At 40.1% G+C, this 20,789-nt stretch overlaps 2 protein-coding genes and 1 long non-coding RNA gene across 6 annotated transcripts in view; 1 reads left to right on the top strand and 2 right to left on the bottom strand.

Moving 5' to 3' along the window:
* The first annotated feature begins 816 nt into the window (after positions 1-816).
* LOC102781470 (uncharacterized) lies at positions 817-4,803 on the top strand. Its single transcript, XR_437064.3, has 5 exons — positions 817-915; positions 1,737-1,760; positions 2,012-2,092; positions 2,218-2,325; positions 4,638-4,803. It is a non-coding gene; the product is annotated as an uncharacterized LOC102781470 (long non-coding RNA).
* On the bottom strand, positions 4,590-12,610 carry cdv3 (carnitine deficiency-associated gene expressed in ventricle 3). 3 transcript variants are annotated; one of them, XM_006794980.3, is made up of 5 exons: positions 12,169-12,610; positions 11,474-11,550; positions 8,922-9,055; positions 8,584-8,749; positions 4,590-6,692 (listed from the first exon to the last, which is right to left on the bottom strand). In XM_006794980.3, the coding sequence occupies exons 1-5, from the start codon at positions 12,352-12,354 to the stop codon at positions 6,566-6,568; spliced, it is 690 nt and encodes a 229-aa protein (XP_006795043.1). In that variant the 5' UTR covers positions 12,355-12,610; the 3' UTR covers positions 4,590-6,565. The 3 variants fall into 3 exon arrangements, with proteins under 3 accessions (XP_006795043.1, XP_006795044.1, XP_006795042.1); XM_006794981.3 differs by having other exon boundaries at positions 8,584-8,752; positions 11,474-11,547; positions 12,169-12,609; XM_006794979.3 differs by having other exon boundaries at positions 8,584-8,752; positions 12,169-12,609.
* A 5,348-nt stretch (positions 12,611-17,958) lies between these two features.
* Positions 17,959-20,789, bottom strand: part of tmem108 (transmembrane protein 108) — a 57,767-nt gene continuing 54,936 nt past the window's right edge. For both annotated transcript variants that reach the window (XM_006794978.3, XM_087846246.1), the window contains exon 5: positions 17,959-20,398. In XM_006794978.3, the coding sequence (XP_006795041.2) occupies positions 20,282-20,398 (117 nt within the window). In that variant the 3' untranslated portion in view covers positions 17,959-20,281. The remainder of the gene's footprint in view (positions 20,399-20,789) is intronic.

The following is a 20,789-nucleotide window of genomic DNA, read 5'->3' on the forward strand; positions in this document are numbered from 1 at the left end:
GACATCAGGGAAGGGATCTCAAAACTGGATTACAGATGGCAGACAGTTGGTGTCGTAAACCACCGCCTCTGTTCAAAGATGATCATTCACAGTGGACATAGATGGCTTCTTTCACTCCTCTTTCAAACCATCTGTCCTCTCTGTCCAAAATATGAACACTGGCATCCTCAAAAGAGTGACCTTTGTCCTTTAGATGCAGATGGACAGCCGAGTCTTGTCCCGTGGAGGTGGCTCTTCTGTGTTGTGCCATGCGTTTATGAAGTAGCTGTTTGATCTCTCCAATGTAAAGTTTTGTTTAGGAGGCAAAACTCCTAAACACAAACTTAACAACTGTATGCGGTGCAGTGTAGAGAGGAATGCCCAGACCTCTACATTTTGGTTTTAGAGCTGAGAACCTGCAAATTCAGCCCAATAGAAACTAACTCGACATGACAGTTATGACAACACCCGTCTGGGTGTTGTCATAACTGTCAAAGCTGGTTTTGGTCTTTTTTAACACTATTAGTTTACATTTGGCTTATTCCAGTTCAGAAAATCATTAATAAAATGGATTAAAAAAAATGAATAAAATGAATAAATTGAGCATTTTTAACCAAACATAACACTTAAGAAAGAAGCAAAAATAAATAAATAAATAAATAAAACGAAAGAAAGAAACAGTAAGTAAAAAGGGCCTGAATTACATTAATAAAAAAATGTTGTTTTCTGAAGAATAAAGCAGACTTTGTGAGTGCAAACATATTTACATTTGCTAACAAAGTTGAACTTTGATGTTAAACAAGAGCTGAAAGAGTCTCCACCTACAAACACTTGCATTATAAAACAGGAGGTCTGTGCGCAGACGGGACGCTGATCACATCCACGATGAGAGGACTCGCGCTGCTCTGTTTGGTGGGATTTATTCTCACAGCTTCGGTAAGAACATTCATATCCCTGTTTGATCTTCATGGATTCACTGAAAGGAAGAAATTTAAATGGTTGAAAGGAACTAATGGTCTCACTGAGCCAATAGCAAAAAATAGTCTTCATAAATATTTAGATGTCATTTTATATTTTTGTAGTTTTATCATTGTAAAGCTATTGTTTAACTGGTAAGTTCAACTCCAGATGTAAACATAAGTTTGAATTAAATATATTTTTTCACCAAGAATCAGCTGGAGTGATTCATGCTGCTTTGTTTGCTTTGAAATGTCAATGACCTTTCAGCACTGAGGGAAAAGAAAGAGGCAAAAAAAAAACCCCTCTAGCACTGAATTTTGGATCTGTCTAACATTATTCTGTTTTTAAGTTTTATCCAGTAGTAAATACAAACACTTGTCATTACATCTTAATCCAATCTTTAAGAAACAACATCACCCAATCACAGCCTCTAAAATGAGCAAAACAAAAGTAGATAAACTCAGCACAAAAATTTTTTTGCAGCTTAAAGTCATCTTAATTTATTATTTGACATGGATGGTGTGATTTTATATAGGTCATATACAGATCATGAAAAACATAGGCTATAGCTAATTTAATATTAAATCTTTGTCCCTTTAGTTTTTACAACTTACATTTCCAACTTCAGTGTCATCAATGTCCAGAAAGAGAGAAAATATGAAATCTTTTTATTTCCACCTTTTTTTGTGCAGCTTCCATAATTACTTTTTTTGTTTCGTTTTATTAAAATGTTTCTTCTTCTTAAACATCAAATGGTTTATTTTAAGAAGACTTAAAGTTGTTCTTTGTCATTCTAGCATTCAGCTAGAGCTACACCTACCGTAAGTACTACATTAATAAAACACCAGAAACATCAACCAGTATTTCTAATGTTTTATATTTTCATGTTTATTGGTTTAAGTAAAGATTACCAAAGGTACCCTGACGAATTGTTCAAATATTACAAAACTTGACATCTTGCATTTCTTGGTTTGATGATGTGTAAAACTATTTGTAGATTAGATTTGATTTAGATGTTGGGGGAAAGGTTAAGTTTAAATGCCTGTAACTAATGTAATCCAATGCATTTCAGAGAAAACCCACCTTACTCACCTCTATCTGGCATTCTCTATCCTCTAATAATACTCGTTCATCACCTGGAAATGCTACACAGGTAAAACACCTTCAACACAGCTTTCATAATGTCTTACAACAACATTTAATCTGAAATAACACTGACAAGACAGCTGAGAACGTACGGCAAATAATTGTTTTTAAATTTTCTTCCTGTATGTATAGGCCATTCATCACAACAATACAGTGGAAGCAACAGTTGAACCAACAGTGAAAGAAGACGCACCAAACGTGCTCTAAAAACTTCCAAAGAAAGACACCGTTCGTCTGATGGTATAGTCTTCTCTGAATACACATTAGAAACCTATAATTAAAAAGTTTCTCTTATTTGTTATTATGCTTTGTATAAGGTCATTTAAAATCTATTTGTTACTTAAGAGATGAAACAACAACAAAAAAACACCTACTCTGACCAAATTCAGTTTTAATTATTTTTCTGTTATTTAGTGCCAAATTACAGCAGTTCCCTGATGGCACTTTATACTGTAAAGACCCTAGAATAATACAGAGAAAACAGAAAAAAACCAAAAAATCTGGTGAGAACATCTGGTCATCAGACAATCAGGTGAGCGAGTACTTTGGCAACAGTGGTAAGAAAAAAACTCCCCTTTAAAAGGGAGGAACCTCCGACATACCCAGGATTGGGAAGGGGTGGACATCTGCTGCTACAAGTATGGAGTGTAGGGGAGGAAGACAGGACAAAAATATGCCGTGGAACAGAGCCAGAGATTAGTAATAACTAAAGACTAAATGCAGAGTGGTGTATAAAACACAAGGTAAGTGAAAAAGAAAAACTCAATGCATCATTGGAAGACCCCCAGCAGCCTAGGGTAACTAAAAGAGAATCCAGGGTTATCTGATCCAGCCCTAACTATATTAATCCTCACAATGTTACTGGAGGCCAAAGTAATACTATCCAGAGTAACTTTCTGGTTAGATACCATAACCAGAAAGTTACAATAACGTCTGTTTTAACTGGATTTAGAAGCAGGAAATTAGAGGACATCCAGATCTTTCTGTTATGTTACATTAATAGAAATTCCTGCAGTTTAACTAATTGGTGTGTGTTACGTAGCTTCAGGGATAAATAAAGTTGGGTGTCACCTGGATAGAAGTGAAAATGTATGCTATGCCTTCAGATGCTGCTGCCTAAGGGAAGCATGTAAATGGTAAACAGAAATGGTCCGCACAGGGAACCCTGTGGTACTCCATAATTGACCTCAGTGTGTGAAGAGGACTCCTCATTTACATGAACAAATTTGAGCCTATTAGATAAGTATGATACAAAGCACTGCAGCACAGTACCTGTAATACCGACTGCATGTTCTAATCACTCTAATAGGATATTATGGTCAACAGTATCGAACGCTGCACTAAGGTCTAGCAGGACAAGCACAGAGATGAGTCCACTGTCAGAGGCCATAATTAGATCATTTGTAACCTTCACTACAGGTGTTTCTGTGCTGTGCAACTCTGAAAACTGAACTCTGAAACCTGACTGAAACTCTTCAAATAAGCCATTCCTCTGCAGATGATCTGTTAGCTGTTTGATATGAAAGGAAGGTTGGAGATTGGCCTATAATTACCTAAAACAGCTGAGGCAAGTGATGGCTTTTTAAGTAGTGGCTTAATTACTGTGAGCTTGAAGGCTTGTGGTACATAGCTAATTATTAGAGATAGGTTGATCATATTTAAGATTGAAGCATTAATTAATGGCAGGACTTCTTTGCGGAGTCTTGTAGGAATTAGGTCTAAAAGACACATTAATGGTTTTGAGGAAGTAATTATTGAAGTTAACTCAGAAAGATCAATTGGAGAAATAGACTAAATAAATATTAATGGTATTGAAAGTAGCTGTAGATAATGTTACTTCTGAGAGACTGAGGTTATGAATATTTTTTTCTATAAACATTTTCTTTTAAAATTTTATTTGCAAATAAATTCATCAAGTCATTAATAGTTAAGGTTAAATGAATGCTTCGCTCAGAGTTGTTTTTAGATTCTTCAATCGGTGATGAGTAGTAAGATGTTCTAGCTTTACGGGGCTTTTTACAAAAATACAAATAAAACAAATTAATGACACGCCAGTTCCACAGCAGCTTACGAGTCATCTGCTTTAAAATGCAAATTTAAGAGTTATACTAGGGAGTCAAGTATGTCCGATTTAAGGTTTTGCTTCGTTTTATTTTTTTCTTTCAGAGTCATACGCAGCGCAGATGTAAAAGTATTAAAAAGATAATCAACCTCTGTGGGAGGAGAATTGGGAGTAAAATGTTCGAGTTGTATGTCAAATCCAGACAAAGCCAGACCCTGAGTGTGTTTGGTGTTGGGTGGGTTCTTTTAAAATTTGAAAGTCAGTTGAGTCATTTGGCTGTCAGCGGATGCACGATCCTATGAGGAAACGCCTCATAGGATCGTGCATCCCCTTTAAAAGTAATTCTACTCCTTCAACAGAGGTAACACACCATCAGCACAGATTTCATGTCTTACAACAGCATTTTATCTGAAATAACATGGACAAGACAGCTGAGACCGTGTGGCAATTAACTGAAATCATTTTATTTTTTCCTCTGTATACTTTATAGACTGTTCATCACAACATGTCATTGGAAGCAACAGCGAAAGAAGACGTATCCAAGAGACGCTAAAAAGATGAAAACATGAAACCTCCCAGAGACAGACCACCAGTTTTCTGTTAGCTTTACTGCCGTCTCTGAATAAACATTAAAAGGCTGTATTTTAAAAAAAGAAGACGTTTCTCTTATTTGTTGTTATGCATGTATAAGGTCATTTAAAATGTGTTTTTCACCCAAGAGCTGGAACTTTTGTGTCTGGACAAAAAACATCTACTCTGACAAAATGAGACAACATAGGAATCAATAATCGAGGGGACATCAGATTAACACAAGTCAGGCGTTTACAGCTTTAAGGATTCAGACAAGACTAAATTCACAAGGATCACTTTATTTTTTTTCTGTGTCGAGGGTCTTTTTCATCACAAATATTACCCAGCAGGATGTCCCAGCAGGTATCAATGCTCCCTAACATATTCATGGGAAGAACATACACAACATAACTTCATTTCTTTATGTTTCTAAACACACTGCTTTAAAGCCCACTGGATATTAACTGGGTGTCGCACAGCTGCACAAGCTACCTGTTTTACATGAGGACTGCGATTTTTGGATTACCTGTGAGGAAAAAACACAAAAGCCTTAAAAATCGGGGGGTTTAGTCAGTATGGTCAAACATCATCAAGAAATCAGCATTTGAAAGTGGTTTCCAATCACTCAGACCACAGGAAAGCATTTGTTACCAAAAGGCTGGTTTCAGATTAGAAACAAGCTTTAATGACTCGTCTGATGCTCAATGAGAAAAAGGGCAGCAGAATCAAACAGTGGATATGAAAGACAGTTAGTAGTTGTAATCATCAGGCAAACTAAAACAGCACTACATTCTTGAGTTTGTTTTTCTTTTGCATGTTTTTTGTGTCTTTTTTTTTTAGCAAAGTGGTGAGATCCGGAGGCAGGCAACAGCCCGTTGAGACAGCACTTCACTTCAGATGACAATGCAGTTTCTCTCTACCAGTAAGGCCACTTTATAAAGAAACATCTAAATGAGGACCGCGACCTATCGCTTCTTGTCCATTGCTCTCTGCAGAGTGTTGTCATCGTGAATTTAGAAGGAAAAGAGAAGAAGAAAAAGAACAATGTTTCAAGTTTCTAAATTAAAGAGCCTGATGGTCAGCTTGTAAGCAGAGGGAGAGGAAGGGGGTGGGGGGAGGTTGGTGATCGCCCCTCCCCGCTTCCCATCTCCACCACAGTGAGGGTAGGAAAAAAAAAAAAAAGAAAAAAAGAGAAGAAGCTCAGTCCACATGGTCACCACCAGCTATGCTGCTGAGGTAGTATCCCCGCTCTCAAAGTCCCAACCGCAACTCAAGAAAAAAAGAACAAAAATACACCTCAAAATAACCGCGGGTTATAGCGATCTTGCAAAAAAATAGATATTCTCACATAAGTTTGTAAAATCATCTTGCCTAAAGTCATCTTCGATCCTCTGTGGCTTTTCTCAAAGCAAGTCCAGAGAGAAGTTGCGCCACACAACCGCTGCTCTGAGTACAATCCACAAAGGACACCTGTGTCGCCTTTTTGTTGCTGCTGCAGTGTCGTACGTTTGGGTGTATTTCCTAATTCCGTTTCGGTGGTTCCCTCTTTCAGCCCCTTCAGATGCAGTCCTTCAGTTTTGCCAACCAAATGTATGTGAAGTGTGTTTACTGATCTTTTTAAAGGGCGTGTCACTGTATGTGCTGCAGTGGTGGGGTGTTGTGTGTGTGTGTGTGTGTGTGTGTGTGTGTGTGTGTGTGTGTGTATATGGGGCTGTATGTGTTGTGTGTGGTGATGGTGGCACCGTGAGCTCTGTCAGGACTGCAGTCCACACAGCTTTGGGATCAGCTTCCTTCAAAGGGGCTGGGCAGGACCGTGCTGGAGGGGCCAGGGGACAGAGGGACGCCGCTCTACTTATCCCCCAGGATGGCGTACTGGTTGTCGAGCTGCAAGTGCTGCATAGAAGCGCCACCGGTCTCCTCTCTGCCACGGTTCCTGTGTTTCACAACCTCGAAGGTCTTCTCCATTTCTCTATCCCTGAAACACAAAAATCAGGTCATTCAAGGAGCGAAAGCAGAGATGAGACAACATTACTTACTGTAATTATGGTGGCACCACAGTATAATCATTCCTGCATAGCCTTTAGACGCTTTATGTCCAGTGAAAAACTAAGTACCCCCTTACTACTTTCGCAGCTATCGAGAAGATCAGTAGCAGCCGGCTGCTGCTAATCAAATGACTTTGATCAACTGATCATCAGTAAGTGTGAGCACTTCTATAACATGAGAAGCTTTGGCAGTTTGCTGGTCTGGAGCATTCAGGCGTGTGTTAACACAAAGCCAAGGAGGAAAGACATCAGCAATGATCTCAGAGAAAACTGTTGCTGTCCATCAATCTGGGAAGGTTTACACGGCTATTTACGAACAATATGAAGTCCATCACTCTGCAGTTACAATGATTATTAACAAGTGGAAAATATTCAGTTGCTAATATGGCAACTTTTCACTCAAAGGACACCACACACCACACCTCAGACTCTACAGGCTAGGGCTGTGCGATATGACCAAAATCTCATATCCCGATATAAGAATTCTATCGTCCCGATAACGATATAAATCACACAAATGTAACATTTTCTGTAAATTCTGTGAATCTCGGGCAGCTCGACTTGCGGGAAGTGTTTCCAGCTGTGCGTCATGTAGCTGGAGTCGAGTGTTTTAACTGATGCATGAAACTATACATTTTTAGACATAAGTTGTAACGGCCGCCGTTTTCTTTGTGAGTATTTATTACATGGCGTGCTGCGGGGAAAAGCCTGTTCTAACGTTTAACTCTAAGGTTTATTTTTTAGCACCTGGCGGCTCTTTTTTACTTCTCATCCGTAAATAATCTGCTCTTTCACGTGATTCAGTTTATTTTGAAAAGCCTCAACAGGATCTTGAGCTTTATTGTGAAAGGTTTATGTGGAACATAAACAAGCGGACACGCGATCCTGTTACCGTCGCTGTTGCTAACAACAACGCATAAAAACAGGCGCTTGTCCGTCCGTGGTGTGGTTATATTAAATATAAGAGAAAGAGAGAACTTTAAGAAATTAATATAGCCACTACAGTGACCATCAAAACGATGAAAAAATATTGCTGCAAACAGTTTATTTTGCGACACCACGAAACAAACGATAGCGTAAAATGAAACGATAGACGTCTTTATATAGTCATCCGATATATATCGTTATATCGAACAGCCCTACTACAGGCCTCACTTAGCATGTTAAAAGTCAAAGTTCATGAGAGCACAAAGACTGAACACGTTTGGTTTGTTTGGAAGGTTGCAAGTGAACAAACCACAAGACTTCTGGAACAATGTTGTTATGACAAAGTGCACAGAGCCACATTTGGCTAATCAGCACAAATGGCTCACTGTCAAGCACAGTGGTGAAGGGGTGATAATTTGAGCTTGTTTTTCAGACTGTGAGTAACCATGAAATTGTCTAAATACCAGAGTATTTTAAACATGAGGCCATGTGTCCAATAATTAAAGCATCAGGACAATGATAACAAGCCTAAGAACAAAGTTTAGTACATATTTAAATACCATATTGGAAATAAAAATTACAAATAAAATAAAGCCAGAAAATCAAAACAACTACTGTTAACAAAAATGGATTATGTGGCACACAAAGGCTAGATGCTACAGCACAAACAGGAGAAAATAAGGATGTGACGACTACAGCGCTAACATCATTGTGAGACAAGAATACACTGCCACGTAAAACTAGCACGGCACAAGTCAACCCTAACACAGATGCGAGAGTGAAATAAGTGATCTACAAAGAATCGCCAAACAGTTCCCAGAGTTGAAGAATATTTCTGCCCTTAGGCTCATCCAGATACATTATTATAACGGTTTTCCTGTAAACTCTGCTTACTTGCGTGTCTCAACGTGCTTGGCGGTGGCCAGTAAAGAGGGGAACTGTGTGTCACTGAAGATTTCAGGAGGGCCCTGGCTGGGGCCTCGTTTGGTGGTGGTAAGTCGAGCTCCCGGAGGGCGATATACACCAGCGGGCTTCGCCTCAGGTACCTCTACATTCTCTACTGCTGAAATAAAATGCATCAAAAAACAAAAATCACTGTGCTGCTCAAAAAACAATGGAAAAGTGGCATTTAAATGACTGAAACAAAAAAGCTTTTGAGGGTTTCCTTAACAAATAAAGGCCCTCAGGCCCCCCAGGAAGAAAAAAGGTCGATTTTACATCGGTTTACTCACCCACAGGAGCAGGAGGAGGCGCGGCACCAGACTTGTTCCAGGGACCTTTTTCACCTCGTTCTCCACTGACGAGAATGATCTCTCCATCCTCACCAACCTCCTCCTTCTCGTACTCCTCTTCTTCTTTCTCGTCACTACAAACAACCAGGAGGCAGTAAAGCAGAGGTGAACACGTGCCCAGCTGCTGATATAACTGAATGCATCAAAGCTGATCTTCAGAGTTACTCAGCTAAGGTTAGGACAGAAACCTCCATGTCCTGTGTGTCCCTGTACATTTACCACACAGCAAAACAAAGATGCTTCCTTTTATTTCCATCACCAGAATGACAGCATTCAAACATGGCTGATTTAGAGTTTTGGGTTCAGAGCCAAAGACTCTAAATTTGGCTTCCATCCCCACTGCAGTGCACCTCCACACTGTTTTAATACTATGGATATTGATACTTCTTGATCACTCTGTGAAAGTCCTGTTCTGGGCCATCTGGCTTGGGCCCTTCAGTGTGCAGAAACCTCCACCTCTGTGTCAAACTGACCTGTCATATTTAATCGCTGGTGATGCTGGACCTCCAGCTACATATCAACAAGCAACCTCCAGCGTTAGCTGGTAGTGTCGACCGTGCCCAGGCCCAAAAGCGTTACATCGGATGCCTGTTCTGTGAAGTAGGACCAACCCAATCACTGCTTACGACCAACTCTACTCACCCGACTTTGTCTTCTTTCTCAAAATGAAACAGAAGATTAACAGTTGCTGTTTTAATACAGTGGAGGAGACATAGTGTGCATTGCTGCAAGAACAGGACTTCCAGGGAATGATCTAAAAATAGCAGGAACACTGGAAGAGGTCCAGAGGTGCACAAGGACATTGCCTGCTATCCCCTTTTAAGGTCAACTTAAATTGGGCATGATTTTTGGATCTTGAGGTTAAAGTTGCACCTTGTGAAATGTTTGTGTGTGGACAAATTCGTCCATCTTATTTTAGGGAAGTCCGATTGTGACATTTTAAGTCGGTACCAATAAATAACAATCAGGATGGCAGTGGAGAGGTTTTTTTGTGTGTTTGTTCTGTTTCTAATCAGCCACTGACAGTGGCGCATGTCAGCTGATTAGCATTTCTTTCACCACTCCCTCTGTTTAACCTCACAGCTAAAACAGCTGTTCTTTTATTTATTCACTCAAGGGTTCAAATTATTTATACTGTGGAGGTTCAGAACAGAAACTCTTAAAAAAAACAAAACCGAGGCTCGGAGCCCAGAAACAGCCCGGCAGGGGTGCAGTCCACCCCGCAGGATGCCTTAACTCTTTACTCCTTGAAAGTGTTCTAGGAGAAAACCTTGACGCTCTTTTCTGAACTGGCATTTTTTCAGACCTTCTTGTAGAACAAAATAACTGGCTGTGAATCTGAAGTTAGTGAGCGTGGTCTCTGTCTATGCAGTTACCCTGGAAAGACCCGAAAACGATTCTAATGGTCGTCAAACCACGCCTTTAATGATATATACTGAGGTCTTGATGCATGCTCAATCATCCAGGTAAGTAAATCTCCAAAAGTTGATTCTGTTCATCTGAACGCTGTCCAGATGAACAGAATCAACTTTTGGAGATACATACTGAGGTGTCAAAACTCGCCATTGAGGGTACAGGTGAGGTTGTCAGATGTCGCCTTTACATCTCGTTGTGATCCAAAGTGAGGATTTAACCTGAGCCAGAGGTCTGAATCAGAATTGGTTTTACTACCAAACACCAGCCATGGCTTGCTATACTACACCAATGTATATGAGTAACAGATTCGGCTCTTCATCTGTCACAGGTTTAATTTTGTTTTTATTTATTTTAAAGCAAAATTGGACATTTTTGACAGTTTAACACAATATTTCTGTTTTCACCTGCAGAACAAACTCAAGGTAACGAGTTTCTGATGGATTTCTTGGTGTTATCACAGTAGCATTTTTCTGTAATAACATTTGACTGAATGTTGAAACGGCACTAATTTTTCTTAGGACATAATGTTTTATGAACTAATAAACAATCAGTTATTATAAAATGTCTGAACTATTTTAAATCAAACTGAGCTGTTTGTGGCTTAGAAATAAAATAGTATGACATCTCTGTTCTACAGAGGCAATTTATTATAAGTTCAATTAAATTGTGTTTTATTTATCTAGCAGCAAAAAACCACAAAACAGCTGTCTTAAGGGGTTTTATAATGTAAAGTACAGACCCTACAATAATACATAGAAAAACAACAATCAGATGAGTAAGCAGTTGGCGACAGCGGGAAGAAAAAACCCCTTTTAACAGGAAGAAATCTCCAGCTCAACCAGGTTCAAGGAGGGGCAGCCATCTCCTGAGACCAGTTGTGGGTCAGCTGAGGGGGTCAACTTGTGTTTCTCAGCATTTAATCCATGAATTAATTCATTGAAAACAGGACGGACGTGCTGCTGTTTGAAAATTTGACTTCTCTTTCCACCCTCTGTCCCAAAAACATCTGTATGGGAGCGTTATCTCCTGCAAGCTTCTGCTGAAGCACAGCTTAACCAAACATGTTTTAACCTCACCTTATCTGCAAAGCCTGGAGTCGAAGCCCACTGTAGTCCACTTCTTTGTGCTCAAATTCTTTCCACTCCTCGTCCTCCTAGGCAGAGGAAAACATTAATTCGTGCACCTCACAGTGAAATCACACTTTAACAGCCCTCTAAGATCACTGTAGTCCAGTCATCATTGTGTGTGTGACAAGTCGTCAAAGCTAATCGATAACGCAGCTGTGTCACCTGATCATATTCTGACATTATTAAGTGCTAAAAAGCTGCTGATCTGCTAACAACTTATAACAAATGGCGGCTCGGCCTTGTTGAGGAACCGCGATACAAAGAGGGGGGCTGTCAGTTTTACCTCCTGTCGGCACATGATTAACATGTGGATTTAAAATGTTTACATCTAATCTTATAAGTCAGAACATATTTAAAAGATCGCACTCGAAGTCAGAGATCGTGAAAAAAAGCTCAAAACGTGCGTCGTGGCACATCGTTGTGCCACTAGAAACCATATGCCGGCTTTCCTTCCTTCATCCTAGAAAATACACTCACGTTATTACCCCGACTTCATAAAACAACGTAGGGAGGGGGAGGAAAAGGCTGCCGCCAAGCAGGGCTTCTCTTCCAGAGGCTCTAATTCTGATCCGGGAGCAAACACCCGGCCGGACACCGGTGTGTGGTAGCGATGTGAAAAGTTATCGCAGAGCAGCGCCGGTTACCTTATCGATCTGAGCGTCCTGGTTCTCGTTTTTAGTCGATTTCTCCTTCTCCTTCTTGGTCTTCTTCAGTACCGCCGATGTGGGCCCCGCGGCGGACTCCTTCCCCTTCCCCTTCTCTTTCTTCTTCTTTTTATCCCTCTTGGCAAAGAAATCGTCCAGGCTCTTCTCAGTCGGTACATCCGCCATTTTCAAAGAGCAGCGTTAACTAGCTTCAGTCAGACAACCGAGCAATGACAAACGTGAAAATAAGCACTCAGACCGAGAGGACAGCGGGTGAAGCGAGCAGAGGAGATGGAGTTACTCTGGAGTCCTTTCACTGCTTAACTTCTGTTACAAGCTGACTAAAAAAAAAGGTTCACTCCGGTCCTCTGCCTGAATCGTTAGCTATCCTGTCAACCATGCCATGCAGAGGCTATTTGACAAATCTGTACCGTCAACCGGAAGCACTTCTCTTCGCTTCCGCTTTCTTCTTCTTCGCGGTTAACAGCAGCAAAGTGAATTAGCGCCACCTACTTGCCCAGCAACTTGCCTGGGAACGTTTAAGATCAAACAAAACGCAGTTTTAAAAGTAAAATTGTGTTGATTTATTATTAATAGAAAAAAGCTATCCATAACCTACTTGGCCACCACCACTGGCAGCAAGAACTGCAATTAAGAGTTGGCAGTGAGTCTTTCACATCACTGTGGAGGGATTTTGTAATAATAATAATAATAATAATAATAATAATAATAATAATAATAATAATACATTTTATTTGAGGGTGCCTTTCTTAATCTCAAGGTCACCTTACAAAGAGAAAAGAAATCAATAAAACAGTAGATTAAAATAGATTCTAATAAATTGAAATACAGAAACCAGCAAAATACAACCACAATAAATAAAAATAAAAAACCCCAACAAAAAACACGATTTGACAGCAAGCAAAATCTGTATTAAAGCGAGTAAGCCAGTTTAAACAAGTAGGTTTTAAATTGCGACTTAAACAAGGTAAGGGAATCTATATTTCTTAGGGCTGAAGGAAGTGAGTTCCTGAGCCAAGGAGCAGAGCGACTGAAAGCTCTGTGCCCCATAGTGGTAAGGCGAGCAGGTGTGGCAGATGAAGATCTGAGAGAGCGGGAAACTGTGGTGATATGAAGCAGATCACAGAGATAAGGAGGGGTAACTCTTTTTTTGCAGAATTGTTTTAATTTATCTACAGTGGAAGGTTTTCCAGCATGAACAGCCTGTTTAAGGTCATGCCAAAGCAACGAGTCCCAGACCATCACACTGCCACCACCATGTTTGACTGTTGGTATGAATTTCTTTTTATGAAATGCTGTGTTAGTTTTACTCCAGATGCAACGGGGTGAAAACCTTGTAAAAGGTTCAGCTTTTGCCTTGTCAGTCCACATATTTTTTGGAAAATGTGAAATGACTCTTTGTGTTCTTTTTTGGTCAGCAGTGGTTTTCTCCTTTGGACTTTCCCATGGATACCCAGTCTCTTTCTTATTCCTGAATAAAACTCTATTGTTGTATTGTTGAATGCTGCATGATCTTTAGATAGCGTCTTTTGCGATTTCCTGGATGGGTCATCAGTGTACTCTTAGAGTAATTTGGGTAGAGCGTTCACTCCTGGGAAGGTTTACCACTGTTCCCCTAATCATAAAAAGCAGAGCTGGGCTCATATGTCAACACATGTTATCCAGAAGCAAGGAAAGAGCTTAAACTAACCACAAGGTGTGTAACAAATGCAATCACTGGTGTAAATAAGTGCATGGGTGAAGAAATGATGTATGAAATGTTGCTTATTTGCACCAAAATCCAAAAGATGTCTCAGGGAGGGGAGGCACACAGCATCTGAGCACTGAGGGCGTTTATAAAGAACAATGGCTCACTGAGCCCTGGTTTAACCATTTTCACTAACTGGAAATGAGCCACACCAGCTCTGCAGATGAGACCGGCCACACAAGCAGGCCAATAGGAAAGCAGGGTGGAGTGTGGCATCACAATAGTTGGAAAAAACGCTTTGTTTTTATTTGTCCTTCATTTGAGTGATGTAGGACCTGTAACCACAATAGTTTACCTCTTTTTTTCTTAAAGTTAGGTATATCAAAATGTTATGATTTAAACAAACTCAGGGCTCGACATTTAATTTGGTGGGATCTGGTCACCCAACAAAGTTTGTCCAGCACAGCTTTTATTTGCAGTACCCTCACTTGCACTGTCTGCAACCCATAAAACAGAGGCCTGTCCTCTAGAAGCAAGTCTTAATACTGCTATCTTGGTAAAAGCTCGGGTTAAATATTTGGCAATTATTTTGAACGCCATCCAAATTAGCTTTAATTCAGTTGGTTAACAGAACATAAAATCTGCATATCTGGAATAAAATTTGAACAAGTTTGATGATTTTGTTCTATGGTAAGGTTTAAAAGCTTTTTTCCCTCCACCAAATTTCAATGCCAACTCCTTGCTGTATTTTCCTTCCTTCCTTCCGTCCTTCTTTCCTTCCTTCTTGGGTATCATGTCTCTTTCTTATAATGTCTTTGGCTCTAATAGCTTAATAATAGTTAATAATAGTTGGTTTCTATTATATAAAAAAATAGTTTATATTTTTGCTGTACTGTATCCACATAATAGTAATTATAACTTGCTTGGATAAACTGATTGGCCAATTTATTCCTGGAAAATTGAAAGTGGCAAAATTAGAAATGAAAATAAAATAATGAAACAAGTAGTGCTATGATTCCACTGAGACTACATCACGATGGATCGTATATTTTAACATTTTGTATTTTTTCTTCTTCCAGAATAATAATTTGGACAAAATAAAAGTGTGTGTTTTTGTCAAGGACCAAACCAGATCTGGACTCAAATACAGGAGTAAACGTTTAACAGGTTTATTGAACTCACAAAAAGTCAATTGTTTGGTGTCTTCTTTCTGAGTGAAGCAGGCGGGTGATATCCGGAGACTTTCTCCCACACAGACTTCCCCTACACGTGGCGAGGGAGTATCTGCACAGCAGAGAATCATTTAAGCCCAAAGATAAAGCTGAATTTCTCACAGAATCAAACACACCACCGATGCTGTGCCTCATGTGCTCCCACTACCACAGCAAGTGCAACACCCCAGCAATTTCTTCTGGGAACTGTTCCACCTTAAGTGGTCGCTGAGTAATCATCGGATTGCACACAGGTGAGTGATTGCTCAACAGCTTGCAGGTGTGGCCTGCCAGCAGAGGACACACAAGAAAGCTCAGCCTCTGAAGCCGACAAGCAGAATTACAAACACACACCCCCATGTGCACAGAGCGAGATAGAGAGAAATGTAGGTTGGCACAGGAGGACGAGGGGACCATGACAGTTCCTTATGAAGATTTAATCGTTCTGAAAATTACTGCATTTTCAAGCATGTCCTGAATGCAGATAACATGTTGTCGTGTCCCTTTTAGTTATAGATAATTCAGATAAGAGAACTGTTCTGGAAGTTGTCAGAGTGTTTTTAAGAAAGAGGCTATTCCAGCTTCACAGAACAACACAAACAGGCCCTACAGAAGTACACAACTGACTTTGTTAAGTGCTACCTTCAAAATGCATGCAGTCACTGGCATATTTAAAAAGACAAAGCCCAACCAGACTGACCAACAAAAGGAAGAGATTAAGGTGGGCAAAAAAGACAAACCCAAGAGGCCTTTACTCCAGAAACTAAACTAGCCAACAGTTTTCAGCTGGCCTGACATGAGCGGTGAATGATTGATTAGTCTTTTAATGTGCTGAGCCTGCATTAGGTAACACAGTCTACTGCTGGAAAACAGTAATGACGGTTTCTGGGTCTCTGATATGCCTACGCAGAATAATTATTAATGATTATGATTCATATCTACAGTTATTGTTATGGTAATTTGGGGGCTTTGAAATATTTTTATTTGATGAGAAAAGCTGGGATGCAGTTCAAGATACGAATAAATCAGAACGCAGAATTAGTTAAAGCTTGTGTTAAAAAATGAAAAATGTTGCAAGGACAAAATATCAACCTAGAAGTTTGTTTGTTTGTTTTAAATAAATTGGCTCATTTTGAATGTGTTGCCAACAACAAGCTGCAAAAAAGTCACATTGTGTCTTATTCTAACATTTTAGTTAAAAGTTTTAAAATTCTTGCTTGATATAAGATTTCAGCTCCTCAACGGATGAGAAAGATGAGAAGAAATGTCCTCCTGTGACTCACTTTTTGTTTTATGTTAAGTCAAATGGGTGATTGTGGTCCATTGTTACCTGGACTTCTTTACATTAACACAAAGAAAGCTGTATTGTTTTAATACATGCAGAAAAGGTGTTATTAAATATTTTTGAGCCCTTGATTTGAGATGGAAGGAACAGAGCTTTTGCCTGTGACAGTGGTGGATCTTAGACAGGCTTCTTCACTCTCCACTTCTTAAAACTCGTCTCTTTTCATTGGCAAGAGTGTGAGAGCTGATTTTTAATTGTCCCTTTGGTCAGTACTTGCTGTTTTAAAGTTCTTTATGAATAAAGTTAGCTTGACTTTGCTCTTCTTGGCAGAATTGGTTCATTTAAATTGATTGCTTTTCTGGCACAGACCTGGCTTGTAAAAATAGCCCACACATTTTAATAGTGTTGAGGCTGGGGAGGCTATTCCAGAAGCTTAATGTTAGCCTGTTTTATCCATTGCAGAACCAGTTTTTATGTGTGGTTCACTCAACAGCGTCCAAGTTTCAACTGTTTAACTGCGTTTTGGGGTGAAGTTGAAGAATTTGAGGTAGTACTACTCCCAACATCCAGTACAACCGGTAGCAAAACAGCCCAGGAGCATGATGTTACCACCACCATGCTCAACAGCTGAAAGCCTCACCTTTAATCCTCCAAACACACATTCTTGCCATTGTGGACAAATAGCTCCATCTTTGCTTTACCTGAAAACCTTTCTCCAGAAGTCATTTGACTTGTTCATGAGGGCAGCTGCAAATTTCAGCCAAGTTTGAGGGTGATGATTTTGGAACAGGGGCTTCTTTCTTGGTTGGACAGTGACGCTGGTATTCCAGCAGTTCCCAGTTCATGGCAGACTTGTGCTTTGATGGTTCATGGGTTGTTCCTGAACATCCCAAACAGTTTCCTCTTATCTAAGGATGATGGTTTGGGTCTTCTTCCAGACTTCGGCAAAGTGGTGACACATCCAAATAACTTGCACTTACATACTTGGCTCCAGGAGACCTTCCCAAGTTGTGTAAATATATAATTCGCCTTTTAAATGTTTCTCCGAGTTCTTTGGACTTTCCCATTAATCTCAGTATTGCTCAATCCAGTGAGTGCTGTCAAACAAATCCTCTTTATTTGGCCAAGTGAAAGTACCAGCTGTAGTAAATAATGCCTATGTGTATGTGTGTGTGAACTTCTAACCCCAATTTTATACTAAATATCAGTAATGATGGTTAAAGTTATGTGTTTTCCTTTCAAAAACAAGGATATTGAAGAAGAAAAAAACTGGCAAAACAATTAGTCATTAATTAATTTACAAAGACTTTCTACAAAGCCAACAAATGGGTGAATAACACTGACTTTAAAATAAGCTTCCTCTCAGCAGTAAAGCAGGCTTGTAAACAGATTACCGAACTGACGTCAGCATCCCGAGCCAGAGGTCACTTGACCAGATGCAGCACCGGTGCACAAAGAGAAAAATCCGGCTCGCTGCCTCAATGGATGTGCTGTGCTCGGCAAGACTGTTTACAGTGCGCGTTGCATAATCAACAAACAGGTAGCAGCTAACTAGTCAGAACAAATCAGACAAACAGAGTAATCCATGGGTTTTTTCCCCCATTGTTTTATTGCTCAGCAGTAAAAAGTACAGTGTGTATACGACAGTACAAAAAATACATAATGTTGAACACTGCTCCACCGTGCCACTGAACATTTTTGTAAAATATCCACTTTTTGAGCGTGCAAAAAAACAACAAGCCCGGCTGTGAGCATCCAATACGGGAAATATCAATTAGCGTTGTGTTGTTCGCCATCACCTCTTCACCCGGTGATCTCAGAACAACATCATACAATACGGAGAATCTTCAGCGACAGTAGAGGCAGACAGCATTGATTACTGAATAAAACGGCAGCGATGCAAAAGTAAAAACAAATGACAGAAGGACCACAGATTTAATAATAAAACTAAATATCCAAACGCACTTTTGATTAAATCGCCTCTGTACGTGCTCACAGCATTCTTCATTTGTCTCAGTATATATTTTTTATTTTTTGTTTTTATTGCCTCAAACACAGCCTTTGACACGGTTTGCAATACTGGATAAACACGCCGTCTATGGAGGGAGACACTTACAGTAGCAAGGGTGGTCTAAATGTTTCCTACAGCAGCGAGGAACTCTTTCTCGCACATGACCGGTAGCTACTCCACGATATACACGAGAGACAAACAGACGGGACAAACGTACAGAGGCACACACAAAAACGGAGCTGAACGTCGCACAGAGTCTCAATTAAACTTTAAAGTAACCGTGACATTTGGTTAAAGGGGGCGACACGTCGCAGCTCGCCTGCTCACACGCACGCTTCAGTGCACCTACATGCGCACGCATACTGATATATAAAGGGCCAACGTAAGGAATTAAGACATCTATGTGGTCCCTCTTCGGAGAAGCTGGTGACGCATGAGGGGGAAAGGCCATTTCTAAGTCCGCTCCATTTTTATTGAAAGCTGCTATTCAAAACTGCTGGATGCTGGACTCCACATCACCCAAAGACCTGCTCAGACTGACCGATAAGATCCAAGCCTGTATTTATCAAACTGCCGAGGGTTAAAATTCACCTAAAAACGAACTGCAGAACTGGTGAACTTGTGTGTTTCCATGCTATCACTGTCTGCTGCACACCACAGCTCCGGTCCTCACTGTTTTTGACTGTTTTTCTGAGGCTAAGGTGTTTGAATCATCATCCACGCACTGCTGCCTGCGTCAAAGCCCCTTAGCTGCTATATAATTCCTAGGATGTACCTTAAAGTGTAGCAGCTCTACACCTAATTTCATCTAATGTTTAAATTTCTGTTTAGAATAATATTATTTTTAAAAACCAAAGTGAATCAGTGAATTCATAAAGGGCCCAGCTCCCAGAAACATCTTTTCACTTTAGCGAGTTTTTATTGCTTTGCTTAAACTGTGACCATGAGGTTTAATTCTTACTTTCAGAATAGAAACGTATTGACTCTACAAATTCATTTTAATGTTTTATTTGATGTATGTTTAATAACCAGGATGCCACTACAGCTTTACACCGTCCCCTCAGACCTCCCCTCGATACCTGGCAAAGCTTGTCTGTCTCTGTGTTTTAGGCCTGTGATTGACTGGCTCCAACCTCTCAGTGAACCTACGCTGAATAAATGGCCAAAAAAATAGATGGATGTTTAATCGTCTTCTTAATTAGAAAATTACCAGATAAAAGAACATACATTTTTAATATTAAAATGTGCTGTACTGGGTAAAATCTTGCAATCTGCGTATCTGACTAGTCTGAGCAAACTGATCATTTGAAAGCCACTCTTAAGGGTTGAGTCATTTTAATGCCAGTCTTTACTTTTAGTTCTAAATGATCATTTTAGTAAGTTTGATAAATACAGGCTCAGATTTCACAACCATTATTCCTCCTGCCTCTCCTCCCCCCGACTTATCTAGGTGCTTATTCAAGTTCAACAGGCTGTAAGTATTCAGGGATTGATTTTAAAGGAAAGTTAAACTTACAAAGAACAGCTTTAATCGTTTTTATAGCACATGTGTCTCTCTCTCTAAAGCAGATTTTGTGTGGCAACATCCACAGTGCACTCACCATCAAGCCACTGCAAAGAAACAAAACCACATATACTCTGTAATTTTATAAAGACAATAAAAACCTTTATCACAATTAAGCCTTTTGTAGAAAATGTACATCAGAAAAATACGCAGGTGCATCCTCGTAGTAAATAAGCGTCTGTTTACGCCGCTCTTCTTTCAGGTTGCTCTTTGTGTTTGTGATATACAGTATAAAGTTGAAGTCTCTTAATATTTACCACATATATAAAATAGACAAGAACAGCAGGGGGAGAGGAGGACGAGGATCCGCAGAGCTTCTCGCCCCTCTGTGTCTCTATATGGCAGAAGCTTTGTCTCTGTTGATGAAGAGGGTCTCCTGGCAGAAAGGGTTAACCAGGACCACGCTGCTGCCGCTGTAGTCTCCATTGGGGGGTAGACAGGTGTCATGATCCTGCAAAAAGTACATGCACAAAATAAGACGTAGTGAAAAAAAAGGAAAGTAGGTGTAACTGTTAAACAGCAGCTCTAATTCATGATTCACGCTTCAGGGCTCACCGTTAGCGCACACGCTACTGTATCTGAGTCTCTCTACAGGCGACGAGCAGCAAGTTTAGCGTGGAAGAGGACAGACAAAATATGGGTTTTGTGCACTTCAGGGCTTTTAAGGAGATGGTGAACAAAGATATGTGGAAAAAAGCTCAGCGATCAGAGATACAAAGGGGAGGTGGTGGGGAAGATGTAAGAGCCTCACAAGTGGAGGAACAAAAAGGGAGAATGACTCAGAAGAAGGCAGCAGAGGGTGTTAATCTAAGTGTGCTGGGTGATGGTGAGTCAGCAGTAAT

The sequence above is a fragment of the Neolamprologus brichardi genome, chromosome 9, assembly GCF_056152115.1.
Source record: "Neolamprologus brichardi isolate AB-2024 chromosome 9, ASM5615211v1, whole genome shotgun sequence".
Classification (NCBI taxonomy): domain Eukaryota; kingdom Metazoa; phylum Chordata; class Actinopteri; order Cichliformes; family Cichlidae; genus Neolamprologus; species Neolamprologus brichardi.